Genomic DNA, 23,501 nt, shown 5'->3' on the forward strand with positions numbered 1-23,501 from the left:
TGGTCCTTATATTAAAATACTTTTTTAAGGGGGTAATGCGGTCGAATTGAACTTACTTTCTCAGAGGTCTTTTTCAGCCACAGAGCACTGCTTGATATTCAGAGAATCCAGGTCCCGGAGTTCTAAACTTCAGAACCACACCTCCTACTTAATCTCTCCTCTGTCTAAACCCCCAAGAACAAGTTCCCTCTGCTCTGTTCATAAACACTGTGACCTAAGCCAGCAGGGGATTTAAACACTAAGTGAAAGAGGAAGCATGAATATAACACTCAGGGTGAACAAGGTGGATCTAACCTTGCCTACATCCGTTTTTTTTTTTTTGTTTTGTTTTTTTTTCTCTGGCAGCTATTCTCAGCACATAATAGCAAAAGCTCTACAATGGTGTGTCAACTGCAGAAGTAGGATAACATGCACTTTCACTCTCTTTTCGTGTTATGCTGAAGGTTTGTTTCCATTTGTAGCAGCTGGGAATCCAAAATTGGCACTGAGTGACCCGTGGCATTTCACTTGTAGCCTGAAATTATCATTCATAACAGCTTCTTATAAACACATATGAGTCAGTTATATTATTTTTAAGTAAGGTGATATTGCTGACTCTCCATGGATACATTTTACCACACTAAAAATGTGAAACTGCAATACAATCACTATGAGCTTTGTCCAACTATAAGGTGCTTGATGCAACCATTATGCATTACCATATCATATTACACATTCTAGTTGATGGTGAAATTCTATCAAATATGTCGACAGGCAATTCTAACTCATCAGTGGTGCATTCTGTACACAACAGGCTGTACCACTGCTGAAATGAATGGCACATGAACAACAAGAACATAGATGAAGGTCTAACAAAGCAGCAGACCAGAATGTTCTTCGAACCTTAAAATAAATTCCTGCAGTCCTTATGTCCTGTACTGATCTGACCTGCGTTTAACACAGCACTTAACGACCTGACTGGTCAGACTGCTGACCAGAGCAGAGGGAAGAATGGTGTTAAGAGTTCACACCTATTACAGAAGTGGCTTTGAGTTAAGAGTCATCGACTAGCACACTGTAGTTATTGACCATGTCTGTAAAACTAATAGTCAATAAAAACTAGTAGACCCGAACAATGCAAGAATGTCAGGGCCAAACAAACCACAGTAAACAAATTGGTAACCCTTTCTGGAACTTGTTATGTTACTCTTACTGAAGTATCATACAAAAACACAAACAGGAAACAAAGGCTTTTTATTCATATGGAATGTAACATTTTTTGAAAGAGCCACTGGAGGCCTGGAGGCATTTTTCTCTCTTCTTTTTTTTTGGTATGAATTATGTAAAAACAAAAAAATCTCTTTCAATTCCTATACAGCATCCCTGTTTTTTCCAATGACAATTACAGCAAATAAACAGAAAGTTTTGGTGAACTGATCAAAGACTCTTGGGTGTTTTCTGGAATTGAGTGACAAGCATAGTCCAACGATCTGGTACATCTGATCTGTGGTATACAGTTCCCACAAGAAGCTGTTCAGTATTAAGCAGATTAATACAATGAGTTGGTTTTCTTGGAAAAATGCAGTGATCTCTAGACACATCAAACATACCTCCCCCTTTCCTTTTTTTTTTTTTTTATAAAGGTCTCAAGTCTCCACGCCTTATAAAAATTAAGCACAAGCGTATGCAGACCTTGAAGGCTGCCGCTGATTCAATTAAGTCTCTTCCTCACATCCGCCTTACAAACACACACACACACACACACACACACACAAAAACATGCACACACATGGTTGGGGGGCTCTCTCCTACTATGCAGCACTTGAGAGAAATCCAATAGCTTTTATATTTGGGGACCCTTTAAAGTTCCATCGAGTCAGAGTCATATTGCTGTTTTTAGGGGAGACAGAATATAGACCGGCTGGTCAGTGTATTGGAAGCTCTATTTCTGCTGTGGGGAGGTCAAGGCTATCATGTCCTAGCCCTCCTTTTGCAAAAAGCAAGGGGAACAAGAGTTTGAGGAAAAAAGGGATCAGACAGAGTGCTCTCTCTAACATTTGGAAGAGCATGTCTATCTCAGCCTCTCCTATTGCATGCCTACAGCAAACCATCTCTTCCTCTTCCCTTCTTACTCTGATGATAATGTTCTATGGCAAAGTAACTCAAATATTTGTTCATAGATTGTAATGACACTCAAGAATGGACAAATGGAATCATTAAGTCACATGGGTACTGTGGAAGATAAGACATGTTTGACAACGTTGGGGTGAGGTTAGAAATGCAACAGCCATGAAAGGGCACTTACCTTCTGCAGAGAGCCCTTGCACATTCACTCCTCGTGCTTCCAAGAAACTGAGGCAGGCATCCACATTCTCAATCTGAGGACAAGGTCCAGACAAAGAGATCAGGCACATAGTAAAACTATAGTCAATGAGGCTGACGCATGCACACCATCATTCTAAAAGGGTAGGCGGGGAGCTGGGCTAGTAGGGGACTCATGGGTGCACTGGCGACAATGCTGCCATTGTCCCTATTTGCTACGGCACGTCTATGCCCTTGCCTGACTTGCAGCATATGACACAGTGACCACAGTGTGTCACACCTACATAGGCCCAATGACAGACAGACCATGCATGCATGTGGTTGGGAGTTGTGGTCCATCTGAGGGCAGTTACAACAGAACGGCTGACTGGATTTATGTAAATGCCCTGGCAATGCTGCATGCTCAGTGACAAAGAGCCTGATAAGTGGTTGGCAGTAGGACAATGAAGCATTGGCATGCATTTACATAGAGCAAGAAGGTCAGTGACTTTTACAGTGGTCTGTTATGCAGGGGTCATTGCTGGTCACTGAGCTCTACTGTACTATATTGTGTACAGGCTCCCAAGAGTCATATTGGCACTCTGCAGCAAGACAAGTCATTGGACAGCGTTATAAGACCCTGAGGGTGGGTCCACATACGCTATATGAGCACATGTCTAAACCGGGGCAAGTTTCAACTTTCAAACACATACACACACACACACACACACACACACACACAGAGAGAGAGTGTGAGCTGAGGACCACTCTGTATTGTATGACCAACAGATCCGAGCCCAAACTAAGGGTAGCTGCAATTTATGACCTGGCTAGTCAGTTCTGACCTCACAGCTTCAGGCCTGGCACAAGTCAGATCTACAGCGGTAGAACTGAATGAATGGTTATTTACATGGCCTAAATTAACAAGAGTCCTTGTAGAACAGAGGCCATCCATTTGGCCCTGGCAGCCACATGGATCCCAAACACAGACTGCTTTTCATGAGTGTATCGTCCCACATACAAAAACACACACACAGTCAAACCTAATGTGCTGTAGCTGTTTGATTATCCTCGCTCATAAACCTCCTTTAACACCCACATGATGGAGAAAGAGAAGTAGAGGCACATGTGGGGCACACACTGTGTAGAGCTGATTTTAATTGCTTGCTCATTAAGTTGAGGTGGGCGTAGCTCACACGCACCTTTCTCCAGTAAGGCAAGGAGGATAATGAGGGAAATGATGCACCCCAAAAGCCTGCCTGTTTCAGGGAACATTTGACACCTTTTAAACACAGAGGAAATGACATCAAAGAGATTCACAAGGTATAGTATGACCAAAAGTTGCAGTTAAGTGCTTAAAACAACTGTTGTCCTATGTTTATGAAATCACATATTCTGCATTGCCTCACGGCTGGCTCCGACATCTACCAGTCATGCAGAAAGCACAAAAGGATGATGGGAGCGAAGATGAGGTAAAAGATTTGTAATCAGATAGTTAGTCAGTCTTTCCCATTGAAGGGAGGGCATGGCTATGTACATTACTGAACTATGAAAAATCTCTAAGAAAAGTCCTGAGAAAACGTTCTGCCTCATTGGACGATTAAAATGACGCTTTATTGCTTAGTTGATCACACTGTTTATTTTCTATCTGTCATGGCGTTCCCGTATGACGTAAACAACAAACTTGCAGTTGTTTATACACTAATGATGAGCTGAGCTCTCTTGTTCCACTGCAGCTTGTGAAACAAACCACTATTTTGGTGAGTGGTTTCCCTTTTTTCTAATTGTGTGGGATTTTAACAGCCTTTCAAGGAACCCAGATAATCTATTTTTCCAATGTAAATGTGACATTTTCCAGCTATATATGTAATTATAAGCAATTAGGAAGGAGAATGATTTGGTGGGGAACATTTTCACAAAATCATATCAAAAAATTTACAACCATACAATTCTTAAAAAACTGACATGAACACAAACATGATGGAAAATGACTACCAGTCAGGCCAAAAAGATTTGCCTGAATAATGAGCTGAGCTGTTAAAGTTTATTGTCATATCGTCAAAAACCATTGTAAATCAAACCGTATTTAATCTCAGTGCCACACTTATTCAAAAGAAACTCTGATTCAGAGTAAATATTTGCAGTTGGTTTTACTTGGGTGGATCCAAATCCAGGAAAGAAAAAATATGTGTGGCTTGGGGACTCTATCCAGATGTATCAAATAACCACAATGTAAGGGCTGGTTTTGGAAAGTGTTGCTGCTCAGACTCAGTTCTCAAGTCTAAATGGCCACTCACTTATGGGCGTCATATTCAAAGCAAGTAAGAGTCATGAGCATAAATCCACACATCTCTGAAGTATACTCTTTCATATTTTTAGATGGCTAGAAGTATATCTGTGATCTTAGAAGACAAAAAGATAGAGTGTGTCTGTAAGGAATGGTTTGAAAATCATTCTGTCTACAATATCACCCATAAGAGTTTTTGTTTTGTTTTGTTTTGTTTTGTTTTGTCAGTGGTATCAAAAGTGTTGCAGTCATAAATGTTACAATAACGTGAACAGTGAATGATCTGAGACATATTTAGCATTTGTCATTATTAGCATCTGAAAACGTCAACGTCACACTCATACCATTTTAACAAATGACTGTTTAGACAGACAGCTAGCAGAACTAACATGACAGCCCATAGATTCCTCAGTCTAATTAGCAACCAAATCGCTTACACTGAAGCCTCTGATATCTGAGATACTTTATAGCATTCAGGCCCTGTGTAATTATGAATACATATCCTTGATTGGCTGCAACATTGACTTTGAAGTTCAGGTGCTAACCGCCTGATGAATTCTCTTCTTCTTTTAAACCAGGAATAGCTGAAAGGACGCCAGTCGGGACTGGAGCTAGGGGGACTTACCAGAAATATGTCTTCTACAAGTCTACAAGATCATCCAATCAGAACTGTGAGTGAACTGAAGTTCTGATCAAGTGTACTGAGAAATACTACTTGAGAGAGCCTTGAAAGATGCCAAAGTGTCTCAACAGAAGTAGGCATTCAGTTACTCACATCATGAAACCCACTTCATTTAATATGTAACATGTTAACAGCAGTCATTCAGTTTATAATAATAGACTTCAGAGAAGCCCTTTAAAAGTGTCTTGCACATGCTATTTCTTTTTTTTTTTTAATTGAACTGGTAGAGAGGGCTTTCAAGTGATTTTTGGAACAGGGGAATTTTCAGAATTTTTTTTCCCCTTCCATTTAATCATATATTTGTTTTTGCGCAAAGGATTTTTCCTTCATCAGTATCTTGATGCAGTGATATTGAGCTGCTCTCAGTGGATTAGACACTGCTTTGATATTTCAGTACATTATTACTCAGTTTTCCCAATGGTTCACTAAGACTTATTCTCACAATCTGAAGTGACTCAAAAGATCATTGAGAAAGACTCAGAAGAGCATTCAAATGGCAGGTAATGACAATCTTGAAAGCTAGTGACTTATTCTTGGGCAATTTACTGTCTGCTAAATCTGTTTTATATATACTGTATTGATATCAGACAGGTAAATGAGGATTTTCAAAAGCTTGTCAAAGCATTCTCAACAAATTTTAATTCTACCAAACTATTTATACACATTACCATCCCTGTAGCTAATAAAACCGTCACAGCCGAAAGTGCAGAACCATTCTACAAGATATTTTTAATGTCTTGTAAACTGCTAAATTTACACAATGTCTCAGATCACAGTCATGTGGTGTCCATCAAGTAGATCCTGAGAGACCAAATGTTTCAGTTGGAGGACTGTGGCATACCTCACATACTGACCAACTTAGGCACCGTAGTGTGAAATGCCCCATCTCCAACTGACTTTCATGAAATGCAAACTCATTTGATCAACCACAATTCCCCTAAGATACTGGGAGATGCTGAACTGTGAAACCGTCTACATTCCATTTTATCTGAATCACCTTTACTATGAAAGCTCGCCTTTGTGCACTTTGGGACGACAGAGTGTCACTAGACGAATTAGAACAAAAAATAAAGGTAAGCGTTCTTCATTGAGCAGAAATGCTGAGGTGTGAAAGGCATGCTCTTTTTGTGACTAAAGTAAAAAAAAAAAAGAGAGAGAGGGAGAGAGAGAGAGAGAGAGAGAGATATTAAGAGGCAAAGAAAGCAAAGCATCACATCAAAGGTAAGTGGTCCCTTAAAGCACCTTTTAACAACTCTGCTCTCTCAGTTTTAGAGTTACAGCCATCAGGGCTTTGTTTTATAATGAGGGATTAAAGGCACCCATAGGGTACAACTGGTCCCTCCTTCATCTCTAGAGCTGTTCAATAACTACAAAGACACTGAATGTACGGTTTCAGTATAACTCCATATATGCCTCTCAAAGGGATGGAACAAGATGTGGATTACATTGTATTACTACTCTCCAAAGATTACTAGGGCCCGTGATTCCACAGGGGACAGTCACACTACATCTGGTTATCACAACTCATGCAATGAAACCACTATGAGGTAATGTTTCAAAGGGCCAATCAACAGTCACATGTCAAGAGCCTCACTTGGTTATTGCAGGTTTGCCAGATCAACGGATCCTCAGGTCATTTAAAGCTGATAGTCAGCAGAAGAAAATCAAATGATCGACCTGTTTTGTTTAATGAGCAGCTGCTCCCCAGTTGTAGTGGTGAGAGAATCATGCCAGTGATGTTTGATGGATGCAATACTGATCTTTGGAAAGGTGAAAGCACAACGCTATCAGAGAGGCTGCATCGAGCATGAACCGTGTATTCCTCATCTGTCAGCCTGCCCGCTGCAAACAGATGGAGCCCAGATGATTTGTGCAGCTTTACAAGCCCTAATGAACACTTAACTCTATTAGGGTCTCCCCATGCAGCACTGGAGAAGAGCACAGAGGTCTAACTGTCCTGATATCTACAGCCTGGAAAGTTATCCACCAGGTGTGGTTTTCAGAGTGCTGAGCTTGGTTGGGTGACCGAGCCCAACTACCTAAACTCTTGAGGGTAATTTCTTTCACCAGGTTCATTTGAGTGCAGTGCATTTTGGGACTTGTAGTCTGAGCTCAGTCTAGGACATCTGTATGCTTTTGAAGTGCAATGTGGTAGATTAATGTTGGGTTTAATGAGACAGATTAGTATTATGGGACTTTATTTTTTTGCTGAATGGAGCTTTTATGGCCCTGATTGCCATTCTTTGTTGGCTGTTGTGTGTGTATGTGTATATATATATATATATATATATATATTTTTTTTTTTGCTTTAGCAAGTGAGAACTTGTTTTTGTTCAAAGGGACTCCCTGCATATTCAATATGTGTGGCTTGCAGTGCAAGCAAAAAAGACCACGGTGTCAGAGGGAATTTATCCAGACAAAGAGAACCGAGAGAGCTGTGAAGAGAGACTTGATAAGTATAATTCAAACTACAAAATATAACAGCAGCCATGAAATGCCAAGAGTGTGCTGTGACATCTTCGTATATAAAAATGTATAAGATAATCAGCATGAGAGTACCACGTTCTTTCTCTATAATCAGAATTCCTGTGAAAACCCAGAGCAGTGGAATTCTCCCTTGACCTCCCACTCTTCTGATGAGCAATTGCCATGACTCCTTTTATGATGACACATGTGGGCTGGGATGTGGTTCCGGGTGAATTCCATACCTACAAACAACTTCTAGAAATACAAGTGTCTAACCAAAAAATTCACTGGGCAGTGGTGGCACATTTCGTATACCGGCATGTATGGAATCCAGGACTGTGACCACAGTGAACAGATCTCGGGCACAGCAGTCGCGTCTTGCGTGCGAAGCATCAGTGCCTTCCCCAACTCTGGGTCAGAAGATGACACTGAGAAAACTTGCTTTCAGCAAAGAGGACTTTCATACAGAGGTCAATTAGCAGAGCAGGCTGCTTTCAGACTAGCATTTAGTCAGCTTCTCTGTGTGCCATATTAATTAGGCCTCCAGAGAGGCATCAGATCAATGAGAGAGAGTTTATTATGCATGTAATTTACCAAGTATTGCTTCAGACTACGTGTTCGGGTTCAGCATGTTCAAGAGAAAGAACATTCCCTGCTTTCTCTATGCTGCTCGTGTCTTTTAGTATAACTAAACTGTTAACTGATAACACACTGTCAAAGCACATAAGAAAAGCAAGATTGACCAACTGAAAGTCAAGAGAATCCATGGATGTTGAGACTGTGATGATCAGACGTCCAGCTCATGTCTCCTTTAGATCATATATCATCCAAAAAAAAAAAAACATTCAGAGAAGTGGGCGCACACTGTACACAAACACACATAACTCCACCAGGACCTTACTCAATACATTGCTGACAGAGTTCTGCTGGTAGAAATCGTGGTAGAAATAATGCACTTACTCTGAAGTGATCAACCTTCATTAATAAATTTACCTTGGATGTGTCACAGAATGGTCTTCAAACTGCTCCTGAGTCACCATCTGACTTTAGTCCATACAAGAGGTCAAAATCCTCACTTGCTCTGTGCTGCTGTGCAGTTACAATACAGTATGCCAGGCATCTGTGTGTGTGTTTCAGTATCATGTGTCTGAATGGCCTCAGCTTCCCCCTATACAGTTCCGTGCAGACACACTTCCTCACTGTAAACCTTCCCTTCCCACACATAGCCCTGGCATAAGCTCTGCAGTTCAGCAGGTGCTGGATCAATGGGCTTTAACTGACTGAAACAAAAGAACCTACCCCCCCCCCCCCCCCCCCCCCCCCCCAAACTCTTTACCCCAAGCCAAAGCTTTTTCTACACTGTAGCTGCTGGCACTGCAACCCACATGCCTGCACTGCTAGTAAGGGAAGACCATAGTGACCAAAAAAGGTTCATTGGAGCAGACTCTGTTAGGCTCATGAAGACCATAAAGACATTACAGTAAAAGTCAATTGCCTAATGATGCAAATTAAGGCAGATGAAGGTGTACCTCCAAGTTAACTAAATATGTGCTGTAAAAGAGCTGAGCCAGTTTTAATTAGAGTGTAGCATTGTACTGGACAAAAAACAACAACAACACCAGGCAAAAAAGCACAGACCTCATGTAAAGAGATAGGGGGACCACTTCAATTTGACCTGAGCGAGGATTGGGTTTTGAGTGGTAATGATATGTTATTGACTGTTTGCTTGGTACACAAAAGAGACAAATGACATTCACATATATCAGCACAGGGTGTTTCAGATTATGAAAATGGGTGAGATATTGAGACCAAAAAAAAAAAAAAAAAAAAGACAGATCTTTGTTATTTAACTTCTCAAACACAAATGCATTTAGTTAGTCGAACCATTTCTTGATTAAATTCCACACTGAATGATCACTATACTAGACACTGTACTAGAAAAAAAAAAAAAACACTTACCATTTGAGCCTGACTCCTGGGACAGCCATTGATATCCTCCACCTTTTCATTTGCTGGAAGAAACAAGCAACTCAGCATGAAGAATCCACAGTGAGATGTTTCTTACTACACACAAAACCTCTGACCGCTCCATCCAGAGGTATCGTTACGAAAGAGCTACAGTTAAGATTGTTAGAGTTCTGCATATGTGTGAGGAATTCTGCCTTGTGTCCAGAGGACTGAGGGAAACGTTTGGGAAAAAATCTGCGCCTGTTAATTCATCAGCTGTTGCTTGAGTGTTTCTGACATGGGATCTGCAGCCATTGTGTGCCGGAGGGTCAGGGTAAAGTTTCAGGACAGCCCAGGAGGTGGAAAAAAAAAGAGTGAGAGAGAGAAGAAAAAAAAAAAGAAAAACAACACAAGCCACTCCAGACTCACTAAATGGCACACATGGGAGACACATGGTTTAATAGAGCATAAATAGTTTACAGTCCTTATGTAGTGGTGTGCCAAGGCCATAGATTTCTACAGCTTCAAATTTATTTTGAAATGGTTTAAAGGACTTCTACTTGTGATGAGTGCATTTAGTGTAATGCTTTGTAAAAAAGGCTATATTGAAAAATTTCTTTCTTTTAACCAGGTAGCTCTGTGTGTGTGTGTGTGTGTGTGTGTGTGTGTGTGTGTGTGTGTGTGTGTGTGTGTGTGTGCGTGTCTGTGTACCCACTCACCTATAATCTGGATTATTTCTGCCAGCAGAACTCCGTCAGCTATGTCTTGAGTCAGGTCCTTGATGAGTCGTGGGCAGCCTGACTTAGCAAGATAATGGTTAGCCCAGTCAGTGTAGATCTGTAGGAGGCAAAAGGAAAAGGTCAGTAGTTAGAAAGAGAAGATCAGCTCTTGTGGTGTTAGTTACATCTGTCTTGAAGATAGAAACAGTGCTAACCTCAGCCACACAGGACAAGAAATACTAAGCACTTTTGCCCAGAGAATGTGAAAGAAAAGCATCAGTTCTCATCTGTGAATGGTTCCAACACAGAGAAATCTTATAGCAGTTCCCGAGCACATCACTCTGTCTCAAACAGACATAAAAAGAAGGTTGCAGATTGATAGTTAAGTTTAAATTACTTATCTGTTTTTGTTTTTCATATAGCATTAAAATAGAATACCAAAGCTGTATTATTTTGATATTACATATAAACAACAAAATTAGAAGAATTTAGTAAACCTGAGTGATGCCAGAGTGCTGTTTAGATTTGATGATTTTCACTTTCCTTTATGAATCACTTATCAACATCCACCTTCAACATAATTTTTGAGGGGCGAAAATTCACTGACTGCTCGAAAATAAGGCTTTCAGCCACCTGCAACAACTAGTCACACGCACACAGCCTATCAAAAGTAATAAGCATGCAGCAAGACATAACAAAACAGCAATTTCTGTTCCATCAGCTGTAGGAACAAAACGTAAAAGAAATCCACACAAAGGTGCCCTGTGTTTCCTAGCAGTTATATTTGAGGATACAGGCACTCAGGTCCTCCATCCTGTGCAGCATCAGTCTCACTTAGTGAAACTGTGGCTTTGGCATCCCACCCATGGGGCTTCTCAAAGAGCATGCTGCCAATCTCAAAGCCACATCTCTTTTTTGTGATCCCTGGGTTCATTCAAACTACTAAAAGGGGAACAGTGCTCCATTTCCCAAGTCTGTGAGAGAACTCCAATGGCATCAGAAGAAAATCCTCTAATTTACGTCAAACTTTACAGCGAGGGCAAACCTTACAACAGCGGCAAGTGCTGAATGTACTTGAGTAAAACTGAGGAAAATGTGTGTTCTTGCATAGTCACCTGACTGATAAAACTGACACTTCATAGAAAAACAACACTTCATAGAAACATTCTAGAAGACGGGCCCTGCATAACTACCTTCTCAAATGTTACTGTTTGTTATTACTGAAAACCAATTTTAAGTCATTTCCTCGTTCTGAGATCAGCCTCACGCCACCATCCATCCCTCTGTCTCACTTGGCACTTCCAACTATGCTCATTTCTTTCTCTTTTGAGGAATGGGTTGTGTTACCCTCAAAGATAGTCAAAGCTTTTGTGTTTTGCAGTTTCTAACCTTAATGAGAGGCTGTAAAAAGGGGCGAGGACATAAAGAGCACATTATTCACCCCCTCATTCAAACTCTACACATTGGATTCCTATAAAGACCCCTTACCACACTCAAAAGAGCAAGTAAACAAACAATACAGCGCATGCCGACACCTCAAGTCATGTCAGGAACAGCCACTAATGAGTACAGTCATTTCCTACGGTTCTTTCATGTCAAAATCAGTGCCAATGTACCAAACATTCTTGAGAACAGATGAAGAAAACCATGAGACCTCAAAACTATGCTTCTGATACCTGAGTCAAATGTGCTAGGTCTCTGTGTCAGGACAGAGCTAATTACTTAGATAATGATATGGTAACTTCAATATGAGAACTGAAATGTTTATCCTGATGTGCTTTGTGGATATAAAGAGCACTGACATACGCTCCAATGATTCGCTCCTGAAAGCTATTGTAAGAATCTTGTAATGCTTGTGCAAGTCCTCTTAGAGAGCGTCCAGTAAATAATCGTATTCCTGTGTTGGTATAAGTTTAATTCATTCCTTTGTCATTGAGTTAGAAAAGTAAAAATTTGGCAGAGGAGAAATGTGTAATTCTCTGCAGCAAAAAAAAAAAAAAAAAAAATCTGGCAGAGTGAAGAGTGCTGCAATGGCACATTCACAAGGCAGAAAAAGTCCATCTGCTAGTGGGGCTCAAAGCAGAAAGGGGCCATTCAATCAGCCCCCCAATCATAGTTGCACAACTAAAGAAGGAGATTCTTCTCATTAACAGGGCAGACAAATCTTTCAGGCACCTGTCACTGAGCTCATCAATGGATAGAAGACTCTGAAACAACCGAGAGAAACAGTTGTTTCAGGAAAGCCATCATGCCAAAAAACATATTTCACTATAAGAGCTGACCTGGAAAATGCAATGGAAAATGCTCTCCTGTGGAAAATGCGATTGAGATTTCCATAAACAACCAATATGTGAAATAAGCGCTCCTTTAAAAGTGAAGTAACACTGTAGAAAATGGTGACGTGCAACGGGTGCTGTAAATAATTAAATCAATGATGCATTTAGTGTTTACGCAGGACAACAAAACAGAGTGAAATTGGAAAGTCTGCAGTCTGAAAATACACGAGGTGGACCGCACAGTGAACCTGACTGTAGGCTTTTGATCAAATAGTTTCATGCAAGAAAAAGGAGAAGGACACAGCATCAAGGTTAAACACTGTATTTGCTCTTGCCAACACATGACGTCAAACACAGTGAAACACTTAATGCCACATTTACAGACCTCCACAAACTTGTTGACACTTCCTGTAGAGAAACCCAGATATTTAACTTATGTGAGTGCAAATGAACACAAATATGTGATATCATGTCAACATGAAGTCCTGGCAGCTACTGACTCCCTATATAGCTGAGTGATTACTACAAGAAGACATTACTGCTACTTCATGCACTGCTTAATTTAGTTTCTTGTAGTCTCAGAATTGGACTTTCTCTGAGGAATTATGTCATGCTCCCCATTTCATTTCCATCAACTTGTTATTTTCCATTCATCTGTATAACTGACTGGCATCCTCTCTCCCCAGGAACAAATGTACGTCAGGCAAGCAATGCAGGCACAGACACACAGGAGAATAAACCTCAGAGATGCCACCCTGAGTGTTTACAGATAATTCAGACAACCTCCTCCCGTCACTGGCAAGATACACACTCATGTTCACACACACCCACACACACACACACACACACGTACACACATACACACATGTACTTACACGTATAGACACACACACATAAACAAACACACATACACACAAACACACACACACACACCCATGCACATACACACACACACACCCCCGCACACACACGCGCACACACACACACACACACACGCACACACACACATACACACACACGCGCACAGCGTGCACACACACACACTCACACACACACACACACACACAGAGAACCCTCTGTCTATGTCCCCAGGTCCCTGAAGCAGTTAAGAGAGCTCCCTGCAGTCCTTGTGGCAAGAACAGCGGTAGGATGAAGTGTTTGTATACCTGTTAGGTGTTTGTGAACCTTCGTCGTCCCCTCAGTCAGCTCCACCGATAAACAGTCAGCTCTTATGTCAGTATGGTCGGCCAAGAGCAGATGGAGTGCTCTACAGTCTGATCACAATGCAGTGTCTATAGCTGCGCAGGTACTGCTGGCTCAGTGCAGTTGCACATTAAGCCCATCGGGTGGTGTGAGCTACCGAGGAAACGGAGAGCTACAGAACACGGCAGCTGGGACGTGGGGATTTTGGTTTGCAACTGCTGACTCAAGGTCAGTTTTTTTTAATCACCTAAGATGGTTAAAGAGCTAACTGTTACAAGAAGAGACTATCCTGAATCAGTGAACAAAAGAACAAATTATCAATATTAATAATATGGAGGATGTAAATGAAAAGTAAATGCTTTAGCAATAAGGAAGGCTGATAGTATTTTGGGTTCCTTCTTATTGAAATGTTTAAGAAGGCAAAGTATCAACATTTCCTTTCTTTCACTGAACTGATTATGAAAACATCAGGGCATTGTTTCATGACCACTCAACTAAAGGATTGTTAGACATGGAAAAATGGTGTTGTAATTAGATTAAGAAATACAGTATGCACTGAACTTAGAAGATTTAAGGATGTGTCTAGTATAAACAAACAGCAGTGAAGGACAGAAAAGCAGAGGACCTCACACAGAGAACGTTTGTAATAAGCAGTTAATACAAGAGCCTATTTTACCCAGAGTGTATGTTACCAAGGATCCTTACATGACACTAAGATGGGGAAAAGGACAGCCAAGGGTGCACTGTTTATATTGTGGTGTCTGTGTGCAACTTGATTTGACTGTTGTTGCTCCTCACCGATTTCATGGTAGTTTTCCATTCATACCAGAGCTCTTCTCATCACCACAGAACTGAGAGCACAGACAAGTGACATATGGCAGTGATTCTGTTTGGCTGCTGCTCGCGATGGATGAGGGATCTGCGGTTTACTGATGTATAAGGATCCATTTTTGCCCTCTGTCAAACATCAAACCACCGACAAAGCCCTCTGCAGAGAGGGGTGGTCCCTTGCATCATCTTTGCCTGTACGGTGCCACTGTGTGCTATGATAGGAAATGTTATAGGTAGAACTGTCAGTTTCTGTTTTCGTAGGGAACAACTGGCCCTTGACTGCCCCCTGTCCCGTTAAGCAAAAGACCCTTCAATGATCCCTTACACAAATCTCAGCTTTGATCTCAGCAAGACTATGACAAATGTCTCACTCGGACTTGGTGGCTGGCACAACCATAGTGTACATGGCATGAAACTGATATTTACAGCGACAGTCTTCTCTACACAACAAGGCAGGGTGAAATTTACAAGACAAAACTCAGTTAAGTGATTGGAAGTTATTATATGTGTGACACCAACTGATGAAAATAAACAACTAGTATCTCCAATTCATATGCCATACTAATTTTACAACAAATAAACAAACACTACAACAAAAAGTAATTTACAGACTATTATTTTACTGTAGTGCACTGAATAAGTGATTGGAGTTGCACAGAACTGTAAACCAGATTCATTTTGCAACCCAGTTTAATCAGAACCACTAGCCACCAATAAAGTAAGATATAATTGCATTTGCTTGAAGGCTATTATGCATAGACATTTCGATGAGTGCTGCGTGTAAAAAATCATTTACCCACAACTCTCCAGAGTCCTACAGCAGCTTGACTCAAACTCATGTCCAAGCTAAAGAACACAGACTCTTGGCCAATCCTTACCTCCCTTGTGAACCAAGCAACAATTAAAAAAACACATAGTGCATATTCCTTAATGTGATGAAAGCTGAGAATCAATGGATGGTGATTAATCACTCACAGACAGAGCTTGCTTTCCCTACTACTTCTTTTGGAGAGAAAGCCCCAAAAAGACCAAGGGGAAAAAAAGGAAAGAAAGATCACATAACAAGGTTCCAATGAATACTATTCTGCCAAATTTGTCTGTGAGGAGATCTCCTTAACACAAACATCTGGAAAACATGTTTCATCTTCTCCATAGAGCTTGACATCCTCAGAAATATTTTTTCAGCTTTATGTGAAACTATCATTATCTTGTCCAAGGCATCCAACAGTCTTTTTTGTTTTTTTACTTCATCTTCATATAATACTACATGTACCCTCCTCCTTATGCAAGCACAACACAGAAATGTTTACCCTAACCAATTGAGTCAAATCTCATACTCATAGGCCCAAACACATGGAGTCCAAACACAGAAATACAAGGATATCAGGTCCAAGAAACATAAGACCACAATAAAACTATAGTCAAACCTGTTCTAAGCAGACATTTGAAAAGACAGTTGTCATCCATATTGGGGCGAAGCCTTGATACATTTCTCTCAAAGATATGCCCAACTCCATTAAATGGAGGCATCCAAGGTGCTTCCAACACCAGAGGGGGAGGGGAAGCTGTATGGACTGATATGAGTGAAGGGCTCACTCAAGCTGACAGCAGCCCATAATTCCAGAGGTGTTGCACCTCCAGTGTCAAAAATCTTGCAGGCATCTAGACACACCAGCACTTTTCCAAGTCCTTCTTCTTGTGGCGCACCAAAAGAGTGGAATAAACACTACTACCTTCTGTAGCCACTGCATCAGTCACTGAGTGAACTACAGCAGAAATGTCTCTAGCACGGATGTCTGAGGCCACAAGTTTGTGTTATGTAATTAGGGAGCACACGTTGTCATGTAGACTAAATATACAGTGCATCCAGGCAGGAGTGAGAGAAGACGATAAATGTTTATTTTGATCCCACGATGCCTCCTGGTATGGGACAACAAGTAACGTCTGCTTCATGGACCACAGGCCTGACGTGGGCTTGGCAGGCCACCCGACCTGGCCTTGGTGCGGTCACGGGCTGACATGCTAAGTCTTGTTGTATATAAACATGTGCTAAGAACCTAGCCACTTTTGTCAAAATGACAGGTTTATCAGGATGCGAGATTCCCATATACAAAAAACACATACTTATCCTCTGACCTCTGAATTTGTTCTGGCACATAGAGACAAACTTTTGGTTGATGACACTGCTGAAAGTACTGGAAAAATCATGTGTAATAAAAACTGAATGAATTTTGGATTTTTGACTATGAAAACCTTACTAAGTTCCTTGGACTTCTTAGCATCTCAACATTGATTTTGTAGAGCAAATGCTGTACAGATCTTTCTTACTAATTCAAAAGGCTGCTGGCCTTGCTAGCCTTCATAGGCCAGACAGTAAACACAGTCCGGCTACTGTGACCACTCCTTTTAGCTAGTTTTTCACCATCTTTGAGCGACACCCCACTATTTTAGTCACTGCACTGCTCTGTAATTAGCGGACCTGTACACAACGCCCCCAAAAATAAATCACCCCTACAAGAAATGTAAACAGCAAACGTGCAATTAGTGGCCCTCGCTTCCACAGAGCACTCCCGCCAGATTTCTTGAAGTGACAGAGATAGAGAACAGAATTTAGGCTTACATAGCTTAAACTGTTTCAACATTCCGATGATGTAACAAAAGCACTAAGCTTCAGCTCCTTGAAGCACCTCAAACTATGCTGAAACCCTTAAACTTTGACTAGACCTATAAAGATGCAGCAGAATGCGTAGCAGTGAGTAGTCATTACAAAGCAAAGAGAAGAGTTGCATCAAACTGATTCACACAGCATGCAGGTGGAGACTGCTTCCTCTATGTAATTAGTCATGCTTCCTGGTAGTGTTGAATTCAGTCTGGCCTAATTAGAGTAGGTGAGTCAAAGTCAGAGGAGTATGGATTCTTCCTTTTTGGGAGCATGAAATGCATGCACTTTAACCTGTCTCTATACCTTTACATTTTTTCCTTCTCTCTGTAAGGTCAAGAGAAAGAAATAATACCATACTGATTCGTGAAAGTGAACCTGCAGTATGCCCCCCGTGGTCCCACTTGGACACCTGGAGCACACTGCGCTTTAACTGCCCCTTCCCCCACCGCTACCACACGTACTGGCAGCTAAGTGCCGGCCCACCTGCTCACCAAATGTCAATCTCTCTGACTGACGCAGAGCTTGCCAGCAGGTTACTGTTGACTAGTGGAGTTCACCAGGTGTCATTATATACTGTAAGCGATCCATATCTGATTAGTACACAGAACTGTTCTGTATGCAACTAAACACAAGGGAGTGGGGAAAAAAAACAGCTTCAGTAAACTAAAAGGGACTGCTGTAAATGTTTGTAGCATTCTTGGCTAATGTCCAAAGCATATTTTCTCCCTTAACCAACTGTTTCCCTGTAAAATTTCCCAAATAATAGTGGATATTTCAGTAAATCCTTACAATTAATCATAAGCCGAGCTGGAAAATCAAGGACTTGATCAGAGGCAGTCTCACATTTCAGAGGATTCACTTCATGAATGCATCATGTGCTCAAATTCTCAGTCTGATAGGGGAACTTGATATGCAGAACACAATTTATGTCCATTTGGATCAATCTGTGATGCTATTTGTCAGGGATAGTATGATTTGCTTAGATGATTTGTTTAATGACTTCTTGATTCAGATGTTGACCCAGACTGACTGGAGCCTGCTCTTTCCTGACTTCCCTGACCAGCTTCATGACAAGTGCCTCACAACCTGCATCCAGTAGAGGGAGCAAGTACATTCTTACTACAGCCACCACTAGTGCCCATGAAGTCGTGGGGGAGGAATCCTCCCTTCCTGAGATGGAGGAGACAGGAAATAAAAAAAGATGCTGAGTCATTCTGATTCTCTTAAGAGTCATCAGAGGGCAAAAAGCTAACGGTGGCCACCTCAGAGGGAAACATCTGCATTATGAGACTAGAACTCTTTGCTATGATGAAACAAACAGTTCCAAGATTTTTAAACCATCAATCAGAACAGCTCTTATTATCCCTTGCTAGGAGGCATTGGTCTCATTGACAGAAAGGTCTGTTGTCTGTCTAGGATTTTCGTGCCCTCTGACCTCAGCCCAGATCACATGATCAGAGTGATCTAATACAGTCTACCACAGCAGAAGCAAACATTACTCATCCTGTTGAGGCAGACATCCAAGCTCAGGGTTGACCTGCAGCGTTAGCTCTTCAGTGTCAGACATTTCAGTGTCAGACGTTTGCCAGCCCACAAACCTCCCGGGTAATGAATCCATCGCCCTATAGGCTGCTTCTGTCATCAGCTAGAGCAAAGAGTCAATCAGCACTAACCCATCACTGACTGGAAATAAAACTCCATGTATGAGGTATGACCACATACTAGACCGCTTAATCATGTCTGCTAAACATCCAAGGGGACAATAATGCCTGGCACAAAGTACAAAGAACTGCATTAAAACCATCATGTCAAGTCACAAATTTAAGATTTTAATGATGGAAAAACTGCATGAATTGTTTTTATGCATTCACATAGACAATATTTGATGTGGCAAAGCTAAAACCAGTCATATACACTTACAAACGTGCACACTTACAAATACTGCTATAAAAATAGCTATACTTTAGAAGGAAGTTCTCTTGTATTGTCTAATTGCTTATGACTGCTTGCATTGCATTCTCCAGTAGAGGGACCTACAGACCAGCAGACCACTGTAATCAAAGCCTAATGCCAGACTGCTCTGTTTCAGTCATTTCTAACCCCAAAACACTGAAAGATTAGTTATGTACGAACATGAACACACACACACACACACGCGCACACACACACACACTTGTTCCTTTGCAAAAGTGGAAAATCGCTGAGAACGGTCTGCCCAGATTCACACTGACATATACTTACAGACTTATCCATTGCCAGCCATATTGGCCAAAATGCAAAGGGAGCCAATTCACTTCAGAGCTGTGTGTTTATCTTTGGTTTGCAGTTGGCACTTGCCTGAGATTCTCAACCACACAGTCAGACAGCTTCACTGCGAACGATGGCGTCTTCACTGCTTGTGTAATACATACAGTTCAGGATAAAGGGTTCATTTTAATCTGGTCATTTCATACAGCGCAGTTAGGCAGTGTAAAAAGAGGATTTGTGTGGTAGCTACAGGCTTCTACTGAAAGACCACCCAAGGGTTAAATCACATGAGTTACTCATTGGAGCTGTTGTAATATCTGCAGTCTATAATAGATGACATTTACTGTAAAGACCCTGTTTTTTTAACCAGTTAACATGCACCACATCTGTGTGGAGTGTAAGAGTGTGTGTTACTCATGGATGACGCGTTGTGAGTCATCGTCCCGGAGTGAGGTCTCCCCCTATCGGGTGTTTTTGTTTTCTTTACGGCAGTGATTTGGTTCACGCCAAAGAGCTGGGTCACTCTCTGTTATTAGCGCTGACTCACCCTGCTGCACCATTACTGCATTTCCCGCTCCCCGCAGCATGTGTGCAGCCCTCCAGGAGGGGTCAGGGGCCACAGGGCTGGCGGTCGTTCAGGATATCCCCTCAGCACTTTCTAAAAATGAGGCCCTCCAGAGAGGAGATAGAACGCTTTCAGAAGCCTAATCCTATTCATTTAATATCTCTCTCTCTCTCTCTCTATCCCTCTCTCTCTCCACAACAGTCTCTCTCTCTCTGTCCTCTCTGTCTAACTCTCTCTCTTTTGTCTTGCTTGTCATCTGTCCTGGCCAAGCTTCTTCCTGTACTAGAATGTCTCTGAATTGCCTTGGATAGGTCATACACTCACATCAGGCACACACACACAGAGAAAGAGAGAGAGAGACAGAGAGAGTGAGAGAGAGGAGGTGGGTGAGTACAGAATGGCCAAGGGGAGAGAGAGTAAGCTGCCAGTAACACACACCTACCAGTGACAAAGAGGGGAAAGACTGGAGGAAAAGGGAAGCACGGAGAATGGACCTCTATCTGAGGCCACCCTAAACAAACAGAGGTTATTTCAGCAGGAGAGAATGAGTCTTGATTTTCAACAGCTATGGAGTATGGAGAGGAACAGGGAGGACTTTCCACTGCAGGAGTTGGGCTGGGACACTCATTCCTTAGCTCCTATTGTTTGGCAGTAACTTAACAAAACATAAGCTTTGCTCCAGGACACTTCAACGAGCAGCCGCAACTTCAATGCACTCAAGAGCCATCAAGGAGAGCATTTCTGCTTTGTAGATGGAATGGGCGACTGCTCTCTGAGGAGTGGTTTGTCAAAAGAATGAAACTTTCTTTTTCTTAGAGAAAAAAAAAACCTTTTTTTCTTTCTTTCTCTCCACTCTGCGCTGTCAGGTTGGAAATTGAGACGATGAGGCTCTTGTAAGGTCTGTCCCTTTATCTAGATTTAAGATCTCACAAGCCTTCATCACGGCACTTTTAAAAGCTCTCTTTAAGAGAGTGTCAACAAGTCCAGGTACTCCCCCACCCATCTTCTCTCTGCTCTGAAAGGTCTATTAACTTTCCTAATTACCACGTTTCTTCCAGGGCATTCTGTACCACTCTAGCCCAGAGCATCACGGGTCTTAGATGGATTACATCTCCATGCCGATGGCAACTGATATTACTTACAGCCTGTACCTAACAGACCATCCCACCAGTCACTCAGCAGGGTTCAAAGATACAACATGAAGAATGACAGGGCTGGCTTCATTCAAATAGCGACTAAAACATGCCTCCTACCTCCTGGTAACTGCAGTTATAGTTGATGTCACAAGGAGCTTACTTAAATCAGGAGAGTCACAGAAATGTGACATTAGAGCAGTTTTCTGCTCTTATGTTCTGTTTTTTTTTTTTTTTTTACCTCTGTTTGCCCTCTGTCTAGACCAATGGTGAACTGCGCAATAAAGGCATGTATTGTAGGCAGGAGAGAGCTCTAAAAATACTACTGAGTGGCCATGCTGTGAATTTGCTGAGAATGAATCAAGTCTATCAAAGTCCACAGGAGGTCTGCTGCAAACCTATAGATCCTCTCCTTGGATCTCCTTATTGGTTTTCTAATGTGCATTGCATGGATAATGCACTTAAAAAATAAATGTTCTAACACTGCAGTTTCAGTTAAAGCTGACTCATGTTAGTCCTTTTATATATGAATGAATTAAACAAGTCAAATATGCATGTGTTGAAGGTTTATGAACTGTTTGATGTATGCCTGAGTACTGCATGCATTTAAAAGAGGAAGAAGAAAAAAAAACATTCAGCATTGCTTATGTGCAGTTGAACAAACTATACCAGAGCCTGAACCATACTAATCAAAAGGCACAATGAATAAAAATGCTTTCTTCACTTGGAGAATGAAACCAAACAAAATTATGAGCATGTGAAAGCCTGCCCATTGCCAGATTTGGCCAGATTTCAAACAACGTATTCTGACCAGTCAGATGTGTTTCTCAATCTGTCCGTCCAATTGTCCAAGAGCTGGCGTGAGGATGTTCCTCCCCACGGCAGTCCTGTGGGATAACTTCCCAAGCCATAGCAACTCTTCTTCTTCTCCTTAAAAAATTGATTTTGTTTTTCCTCTTTAGTTTAAAACTTTGTAAAACATATGAGCCCGTCAGGAGAGAAGCGACTGTGCGGGCGAGAATGCATTAGGGTCTTGGCAGGTTGTGCGCAGTGGCAGCAGGACGGTGGAGTTATGGCTGATCGATCGTGGCACTGAGAGCTGCACAGTCAGACATAATGCTATGAGTCTGACCATGGCGTCTCAGCTGAAGGCACCTATGGGATGAATCAGTCAGAGGCTTAATACAGTCTCTCTACACAGAGGCCACAAAGTTGCTTTTCACTGGCTGAGTGGAGGAGTCACAGAGTGCTGTTTCAAAGAGCTCACTGGAGCAGAAAGCACTTGGCTATCCAGCGACAGTCCCTCTGTAATTACCCTGATTGCTCGGTTAATCACCAATGCAGTCTGTTTGCTCCTGGGGCCGTGAGGCGAGGCACGTTTCACATATTAGGGTGGAAAACACTGAGCTATAAGCAAAGACCCTGTGTATGTGCACACTCACACACTGACACACAGACACACATTGACACACACACACACACACACACACACACTGACACACACACACATCCATAAAGACACAATCAACACACAGAACATGAATCTTCAAAAACTAATGACTGGTTTAGCTTTACTGGCACAGTGTGTTTGACCTTGACACACACAGATTTTGAGCTGGGGAAAAAATGATCTTAGGCAAAGCATGGTCCAGAATGGAGGAGAGCCCCATGCATCTCTGTATCATTAACTTAATCGTTACTACTCTGTTTTGTGCTTACCACATCATCATCATGGTAACCATGGCCTTCCAGAAAGATGCTAAAGAAGACTGTTGCATGAAACTCAAAGAGAGGGAAGCGGTAAGGACTGAGGAGAGCTGAGCAGCTTAGTACAGGCGAGAGGGGGGAATTATTTTGATAAAGGAAAAGCTCTGGTGCCTCCCCTAGTGAAAAGTTATACAGAAAAGTTATGGTGGCAGCTTACTGAACACCATGTAACATCACAGCTCAACATGTTAATCCTACCTATCTGAGACTGAGCGTTGGTGAGGTCGCTCCCAGGTGATTTGGATTGACCAAGTTAAGAATGTGTTGAATGGTTTCATCTAGGGTGACAATAATGTCCCTGACAAACATGTCTTTCTGCTGATCCCACACAATACCACAAGGCCAGATCTAACAGAGTTACATGATTAACATTTCATCCAACAGCTATACCAGCTCCTTCTCCTAAACTTCTACATAAACTCATACCACTGGCAAC

General features: G+C 41.8%; 1 protein-coding gene across 2 annotated transcripts in view; it reads right to left on the reverse strand.

The window, feature by feature from the left end:
- nav3 (neuron navigator 3) overlaps positions 1-23,501 on the reverse strand; it is a 114,799-nt gene that overhangs the window by 69,084 nt on the left and 22,214 nt on the right. For both annotated transcript variants that reach the window (XM_030770715.1, XM_030770707.1), the window contains exons 2-4: positions 10,382-10,499; positions 9,675-9,727; positions 2,285-2,357 (exon numbers count right to left, since the gene is read on the reverse strand). In XM_030770715.1, coding sequence (XP_030626575.1) covers positions 2,285-2,357; positions 9,675-9,727; positions 10,382-10,499 — 244 coding nt within the window. The remainder of the gene's footprint in view (positions 1-2,284; positions 2,358-9,674; positions 9,728-10,381; positions 10,500-23,501) is intronic.

Source organism: Chanos chanos, chromosome 1 (assembly GCF_902362185.1).
Source record: "Chanos chanos chromosome 1, fChaCha1.1, whole genome shotgun sequence".
Taxonomy (NCBI): Eukaryota; Metazoa; Chordata; class Actinopteri; order Gonorynchiformes; family Chanidae; genus Chanos; species Chanos chanos.